The sequence below is a fragment of the Histoplasma capsulatum genome, genomic scaffold (assembly GCF_000149585.1).
Source record: "Histoplasma capsulatum NAm1 scaffold_1 genomic scaffold, whole genome shotgun sequence".
Taxonomy (NCBI): Eukaryota; Fungi; Ascomycota; class Eurotiomycetes; order Onygenales; family Ajellomycetaceae; genus Histoplasma; species Histoplasma mississippiense.
Genome location: NW_001813982.1, coordinates 1,662,337 through 1,670,298, shown reverse-complemented (window position 1 = coordinate 1,670,298; position 7,962 = coordinate 1,662,337). Strand labels below are relative to the sequence as shown.

Below are 7,962 nucleotides of genomic sequence, written 5' to 3'. Positions count from 1 at the left end.
GACAACAGAGGCGTTCCATCAAAAGAACCAGTCTAATGATCTACCCCGAGCTAAGCGGTGGGCAGAGACACGCACGGAAGACGTTACCCGCGCCGTGGTGCGTTTTTCTCCCCAGCCTCAGAAACCTCACCAACTACTCCAATCTCATTTCAAGTCTGATCTCCCCTCCTCTTAAGGAATGACTTCTCTATCGGAAAGTGACCACAGTGTTATCAAGTGCCACCCCCTAAAATAATCTCTCAGCCACTTACAAGATTTGCTCCAGGAGGTGGAACAATCACACTCCTTGGTCAGCTTCTCTTGATGGCGCTGATGACAGATCTGAACAACTCCAGGATGCGGTGTCGCAACTTCTCTCTACCTTTCAGGGAGAAAAAGCTGCATTCAATCTTCGTTCAAAGATAAGCAGTCGTGACATTGCGTTTGAACTTTCACGTCTGTTTGAGCGGGTTCGAAACGGCGACTTCAACTACACCTACTACCGTCCACTCATGACGCTCGTCATCAAAAAGGCGCCCGACCACGATATCTGGAGCGCCGTTCTCGATCTCATTACTAGGCTCCCAAGAGTGACCCCCACACCAGCAAGTGTCCCCCCGGCGTTTAACAGCACGCCGATTACGCATACCTCCGCGTCGCAGCAAGGCGCCGAACAGACCCGGAAGCTGATCGAAGCAAGAGTCTTTGAGGAGATCCGGGACTGCGCGTATCGGGTTGTGCCAGGGTTCTTTGAGAAATATTTCGAGGGGGAAGGACTGGACAGATCGCTCCTGGGATGCTTACGAATCGGTAAAGGACCAACATGACGGTGAATGGGCCAGTCTCGCTGGTTCGCCCAAGCAGGAAAAAGTGCATGACTGGTTGTTCCAACTGCAGGACAATTATCTCTCGAAGGAGCGACGTCGCTACTACACGATCAACATCCCACGGGAACTTATCGGCGGTGAGGCTCGGCGGCAGGTCGACCTAATCGTCAAACGAAAGAGCGGAAAGCCATCGGACACCGAGCATGACTGGAGAGACATCGAGGCGATCGGTGAGCTCAAGGCGTCAGATAATAGGGGCGTGAAGGATACGTTGGTTCAGCTGGCCCGGTACGCGCGAGACGTGTTTGCCTGTCAGCCGACGCGCCGCTACTTGCACGCATTTAGCATCGAAGGCCCGCAGATGACAGCGTGGGTCTTTGACCGCTCAGGATGCTACAGCTCGGGTCCATTCAATATCCACAAGGAGCCGGAACGATTCATACGGATGATGGCCGGCTACACGATGATGAATGAGGACGAACTAGGTCTGGACATGTTCATAGAGCGGGACGGCAACAATCGCTTCCAAGGAAATGACGCGGGCACAAATCCAAAAAAGCGATCCAGGTCGAACAGCCAGCGGTCGGGGCCATTCCATAATGAGGTCACGTATGATGTGGAAGAAACGCAGGGGGCAAGTCTGGTCGCTCCCAGCAATGGACCGTACGACAATCGCATTTTGCGCTGTCTCGTCATCTATCCCGCGGGCCGGCCAATCCATAAATACCGGTCGTCCTTGGAGCTGTTGCAAGCGTTGCGCGACGCGGTCAAGGCGCACAAGTCCTTATATTTCAAAGGAAATGTCCTTCACCGAGACATTTCTGAGAACAACATCATCATAACTAATACTGAAGAGACTGGCTTTGCGGGGATGCTGATTGACATGGATCTTGCTAAGGAACTTGGCACTGGGAGAAGCGGTGCACGCTGTCGCACTGGCACTATGGAGTTTATGGCCATCGATGTGTTGCTCGGCGCGGACCATACATACCGGCATGATCTTGAGTCATTATTCTACGTGCTTATCTGGCAGTGTGCCCGCCGTGGGTGGAAATTCTCTGATAACGCAAAGGATCGACCAAAAGACAGTTTGCTGGACGAAATGGTATACTGGCACCTTCAGGGATATTGCAAGAATTAAACGAAGTGATATGGGCGTCGATGGCTTTGAGGATATCCTCAATGAATTTCCACAACCCTTTGGATGTGTCAAACCGCTCTGCAAGGAGTTGCGGGGGATTTTGTTTCCCTACAGGAATGGCCTCTTCACTGGCACACCTAAGGATCCAGAGATTCTCTACCGGCCAATCATCTATGCTTTTGACAAGGCTATTGATGATATCAAGGCGATGGAATGATATACTACCGCCAATTATTTCTGTAGTTCCTTAATTAAATACCCGCTGTTCTTTGTTCAATCAATCATTCAAATTTGGGGCACTGTGCCGCAAGAGGAATTTTCACATATTTTTTTAAACTCGAATCCACTCCCTGCAGTCTAATCTCGGCAAAGATTCATAATTCACCATTCCTCCAGCACTGCAAGCTGTTTTGTAGCGCCATCAAAGTTAAGCCCCCATAATTGCTTGTTAAACAACTGGATCAATGGCTCTTTGGGTGTCATGGTCAGAGTTAAACTTTCGAAAATTTCAAACTTGCAGCGTCCGATGGAACTCGTGGTCAGGTCGATTGATTACGCCCCCTAAACACAAGCTTAAATTGTGCGGGGTGATCACCAATGTTATTATTGGACTAAGCATATGCAGCCCCGCACCGCGACATGCGTACTGCATAATCTTCCCTATGAACCGCCTGTTGACACGATTAATCCTGCTTTATTAAGCATCCCAGAATATGTTTGGGATGCCACGGTACCCGGGAATCCTACACAATCAAATCACAGTTCTCTTCAAAGGTTCCATTATTGCCTTTGGATGTTGAAATTCTCGAAAACGTGAATGTGACCGAGCTTTTCCATGTGAAGTGATGGCGGGCATTATATCTGCAAAATTAGGCCCAGACTCCCACAGTCGGCACCAATGATTCGGTTTCCCCAGATTTGTGGCGCGGTGCTAGTCCAATCTTCAATTTCATGCTAAGATGCTGAAATTTTCGATAGCCCCCCTGCAATGAAATTTTTCAAAAACCCTCTTCAACCATTTCCATCTTCGATGGAATACTCGTGCAGACGGAAGTTCCATGGAACTTAATGCATACATCAGATACACTTGGCTACGCAACAGCATGCCTAGCTACCCAATAGTCTCAGCAATTCCGAGGTAAGTAAGTTTTAATGCATCCTTAGGCACGAGACGCGGGTTCTCGTAGCCTTCGACCCCTTAAATGGCAACATGCATCCTTTTTCGATTGATCGTCTAATTTCATACGCCCAGGGATTGTGAAAAATGGAGTTCAACGATGACGAACCTGGGCACTTGCGTCCAAACCAGGAATCTAGACGGGTTCAGATTCCCAGCGCAGAGCAGAGGACGGGAAGCTTCCTCCAACAGGTTCTCAGAGTGATACCACGTCGACATGGTCGAGATCATGCATCCTGCGGCACAGTATCCACGTGGTCCGGCAGAGAGGGAAGATGATAAAGGAATAGGTGCCAGGGGTGTCGACAGAATGGCATATAAGGAGGCACAGTTTCCCCCGAAATCCTGAGGCAATCAAGAAATACTTACCGAGCAAAACTTCCCAATTCCAATCCCTGCGAGCCATTACACGTTGTCGCTATATCTTTAGAAATCACAATGTCCAAACTCTTAACATTTTAACCACGCCACGATGAAGCCCAATCCCCAAGATTTCCCCGAATGCCCCCATTCCTCCCCCTCCTCAACGCCACCCCCCAACTACAGTAATCCTTGCGTTCCCAGCTTCGTAACCAGGGAAGAGCTCAAGGACATTCTAGTGGAAGTCCTCCGAATGAAAGAATCATCGAGCCCTTCACAGTCTACTGCACAATCTACTGCTCCTAACCCAACCGCCGAACTAGACACAAAAGCGAACGAGAAGGAATCAACCAAAGAAGTGACCCGAGCATCAAAGTTGGAATACACAACCGTGAATGAAATGTAAGCTTAGTCCAATCTTAGAGAAGACCGAGCTGACCCTTCTCCAGCTGGAACAAGAAGCAACATCTTTACGAGATTGTGAAAGACGTCGAGGATTCGTCGGACCCATGCGACAAATACAAAGAATATGTCTTCGTCAATCGACGCCGACATGGTAGGTAGTAATCATATGGATCAAAGAACAGGCTCTGACTTCTTCAAGACCGCAATACAAACGAGATCAAGACCTACCTTGACTATAAATCGCCCGAATTGGTGGATATCCTTCGACATGTGTTGCTAGATGTAAGCGCCGTCAGTTTGCGGGAAGATAAGCCATCGGTAAGCCATCAGCCCATAACTCCCGCAGGTGCATGGGTCTAACATCGACAGGTGCCGGTTGACGTCCTCTTCCAATTTCTACCGGAGCTCGAGGATTTCTACAAAACCCTTGAAGCCGAATCGATTGCTGGAAAACACCTTTACCTACTTATTGAATTCTTGAAAAGACACTTCTCTCCGTTGAGGGATCGCTTAAACCCCCTGTTGGACCATCAAGAGATTACTTTTGAACTCCTCTGGGCAATGTTCAAGCCAAATGAGCTTATCTTTATGGTTGACCCATGTTCCGAGCAGCCTCGGTGTTTCGTTTATGACTCGGGTGAATTCGTATTGAGCCCCCAAGGGGATCACTTCGAGATTGAATGTCGGTCGCTCGACTATGACGGAAAGGTATTTGGTGAAGTGACAACGGTGCTTCAGATCCCGAAATTTCGATCCGCTAGAAAGATATCCGACCTGGGGGCCTTCCCTCTGAAATTTCATAATCGCAAAGCCAAAATCGAGGCTGAGCTCTCTGAGCGAGGCCGCAAGTTCAAGGGCCTTATGGGCGTCGCCTACTGCGAATATGAAGGTCTTGCCCATTTAAAGACGAATAAAGGCCCATTCAAATTCCACGTGGCTGGCCGGATGATGGTTGATGCCTTAGCTTTTAAGGAAAAGAACCCGAACTACGGATTCTCACGGGTAAAGGAAGAGAGCACAGGCGGTTTTATTATATTTTCTGACAATGGATATGAAAAAGAGAAGGACCAGAAGACGGTGAAGCCTCGAAATCTAGATGCCAAGAACATGACAGACAGGGAGTACATCCTCTGCAGCCCGACGGTCCTGGGCTTCAGTCTCAGCAAAAGGGTGTGGGGTCAGTGCCAACATTTTCCTAATATTTTACCTGCGCTAATGTAACATGGGAACAGCGGAATTCGCGATTTCAAATATCTGTCCCATCGACTGGAGCCAGTTATCGTCGTTCGATCACTTGGAGATCCCTAAAGAAAAGAAAGCCATGATCCAGACGATGGTGGAGAGCCACAGGCCTGGCTCGGAGATATCGTCCTTCGATGACATCGTCGTCGGAAAAGGGAGGGGCCTCATATTCTTGTTGTAGTAAGTTGCCAGAAAGCTGTCTTGCTGGATCATCCGGTTAACTCTGGCATTTCAGTGGGCCTCCTGGAGTTGGGAAAACCCTGACGGCGGAGAGTACTGCGGATCTCCTGAGAAGGCCGCTCTACTCGGTTTGTCCCTTCGCCCCCAATGTGCGATCTCGTTCTAATTGCAATAGGCATGCGCTGGCGATTTCGGAATCAAAGCGGATGATCTGGAAGAACATCTATCTCGTGTCCTTGACCTCGTCCGTCGCTGGGATGCGATATTGCTTCTGGACGAAGCTGATGTCTTTCTGAGCGAACGCAGCGTCAACGGCCTGCATCACAACGCTCTTGTATCTGTGTTTCTCCGCTCGCTCGAGTATTTTGAAGGGATCATGTTCCTTACTACCACGTTGGACCCGGCAATGCAAAGTCGGATACACGTCGGTATAAAATATGAATCCCTGAGTTTGGAAGCCAAATCCCGAGTGTGGAGCAAACAATTGAGCAATGCTAGCGCAAAAATCTCGAAAAAAGAGTTGGAAAAACTGCTGAATAAAAGCTCAAATGGGCGACAGGTAAGCAGTCGATATCCATATCATGTGCGGTGGCTGACATGGTAATCCAGATCAAGAACATTGCCCGAGCTGCATTTGCACTGGCCAAAGGAGAGGTGGTCACCATCACGCATATCGAGACAGCTCTGAACTGCGCCGAAGAATTCGATCAGGACTTCCATGGCGCTGGAGCGCTTGATAATATGAGAGCATACACATGACGATTGATCGGTATGCTATGATCGCCGGCTGTCAGGCAGTCCACCTGTGAGGAATAATGCGCGCGCTTTGCTCTTTCTTTCTTTCCTTCCTTCCTTCCTTCCTTCTTTCCTTCTTACTTCTTCATGTTTCTTTGTCAGTAATTGTATCTGATGGCAACGCTGCTTGTTCTAACGCTGAACCTCCATGACTTCGCCTTTTATCCAGCACAAGATCTGCCTTGTTTGATTTTTTGTCATAGTTCAATAATTGACGGAACTTAGTCAAATTTTGTAAACATCGCTCTCCATTCAACGGGAAGTGCGGAGGAATCTCCCTCTGTTCGTAGGTGCCGTTTCTCCGAGCATGCTCGATCAATAAACTATCCGTAGCTCATCACTAATGAATGGGGTGGACAATGCGGTTCCTTCATGGTCACTCCCCATCTGGTCTCGAAGGAGGACAATTAGCGTAGATCAGGGGGCTGGAGGCATATAAAGCCAGCCCTCCTCCCACTTTGCGTCCATTGTTCCATCTTCCCTTTTCTCCTCACAAAGGTCACCCAAGCTTTGCAGACCATCTGACGCCACATTTCCATCATGAGTACCCGGACAACTCGAGCTCGTAAGACTAAGGAATTAGAGACCGGCCCAGTGGACAGCAGAGGTGGCAGTGGTTCAAGTTCTGCCACAGGTGCAACAGAAACTCCCATCATCCAATTGATAACGGATCGTAACTGACATCTGGACGCAGAAAACAACGATATTGACCAAGGAACAACCATGGCCGAGAGGGTCCAGCAGCAGTCTGTTGAGTCTCGGGAAAACATCTCCCCGAGCTCTACTGGCTCAACGAGACCGACATCTCCGGTGCAGGCAACACGCACTTGGGAATTGACAGCTCACGGCGCTGTACGTTGTGAAAAAAGCGCTGCCGGGGAATCCATCCATATCATTCTTTCCAGCAATCCACTGAATCTCCAACCCTCGAAACCCGTACCGGATTGGACTCGATCAATCCATACAGCTCTTGCAGATAGCCGGCCGATAATGCCTTTTCAGCAAATGTATAAACCTCTTAGTCAGGAAGAGGTGGCCTACATCCGGAAGAGGCTGGAAGAATATACAGCTGAAGTGAGACGGCATATCCATAAATTAGATGGCTTTGACTGTGCAGTAATCCTCGCGGACGCCAAGACCCTATTTTCGTATATTGCGCTCCTGGAGTCGACGATCAAAACCCATCAGGTACAGTTGCAATCCAAACCTAAATTGAAGTTCGTTAACCGACACAGTGATATTAGACCGAGCCACAATCCAAGAGAACCATGCAACCCGCTTGGGCTGTAGGCCAGGAAAACTGTGGAAAGCGGCGGCGACGGCATTAGGAACGCGCATGTAGAGAGATTGCTATGGCGAGGAGTACATAGAAGAGCAGCCATCTGGCTATGGGAAAGAGAAGTGCATCCAAATGCTTTTTAGTATCACCACTCATCGAAATCGGGGTGCAAATTTACGCTTTTTAATGTAGACTGTCCAGATGAACAACTTTTGCCCCACCTTGTGACTCCTGGGCAATGGGTCAACAATTTTCCGATTAGCCTTTTTTTTGGGATTGCTTACCTCAGCATACTCCCCCAGGATGGTGTGGTGGGACTCACCTCACTGACCTGCTCCCCAACGATCTCATCCATCTTCTTTCCAGCGACTCTCTTGTAGAGCAGTCGGAGGAATTTCCACTCCACCCAGATAGTGCTCTGCTTTGTGACGTTGAACTGGCTCAATCGCCAGTCGGCATAACGTCTAAAGTTTTCACCTGCACATGCGGTGAGATAGACATTGCTGTCCACCCCCATGAAAGCACAAAAGCTACGGAAAACAACATCAGTTTGATCACCTACGCGTCGCAATAGGGC

The 7,962-nt window shown here is 49.1% G+C and overlaps 3 protein-coding genes across 3 annotated transcripts in view; 2 read left to right on the top strand and 1 right to left on the bottom strand.

Annotated features, from left to right (window-relative positions):
* Positions 1-2,164, top strand: part of HCAG_00483 (predicted protein) — a gene marked incomplete at both ends in the record, with an annotated part of 3,089 nt that extends 925 nt beyond the window's left edge. Inside the window, 5 exons of the mRNA XM_001543387.1 lie at positions 66-97; positions 266-724; positions 822-1,094; positions 1,206-1,849; positions 1,896-2,164. Of these exons, the coding sequence (XP_001543437.1) occupies positions 66-97; positions 266-724; positions 822-1,094; positions 1,206-1,849; positions 1,896-2,164 (1,677 nt within the window). The remainder of the gene's footprint in view (positions 1-65; positions 98-265; positions 725-821; positions 1,095-1,205; positions 1,850-1,895) is intronic.
* A 1,432-nt stretch (positions 2,165-3,596) lies between these two features.
* HCAG_00482 (predicted protein) lies at positions 3,597-6,070 on the top strand (the record flags this gene model as incomplete). Its single annotated transcript, XM_001543386.1, has 8 exons — positions 3,597-3,886; positions 3,934-4,040; positions 4,089-4,207; positions 4,259-5,066; positions 5,122-5,311; positions 5,381-5,439; positions 5,515-5,870; positions 5,921-6,070. The coding sequence occupies 8 exons, from the start codon at positions 3,597-3,599 to the stop codon at positions 6,068-6,070; spliced, it is 2,079 nt and encodes a 692-aa protein (XP_001543436.1).
* Positions 6,071-7,568: 1,498 nt separating this feature from the next.
* HCAG_00481 (predicted protein) overlaps positions 7,569-7,962 on the bottom strand; it is a gene marked incomplete at both ends in the record, with an annotated part of 654 nt that continues 260 nt past the window's right edge. Inside the window, 2 exons of the mRNA XM_001543385.1 lie at positions 7,569-7,616; positions 7,708-7,862. Coding sequence (XP_001543435.1) covers positions 7,569-7,616; positions 7,708-7,862 — 203 coding nt within the window. The remainder of the gene's footprint in view (positions 7,617-7,707; positions 7,863-7,962) is intronic.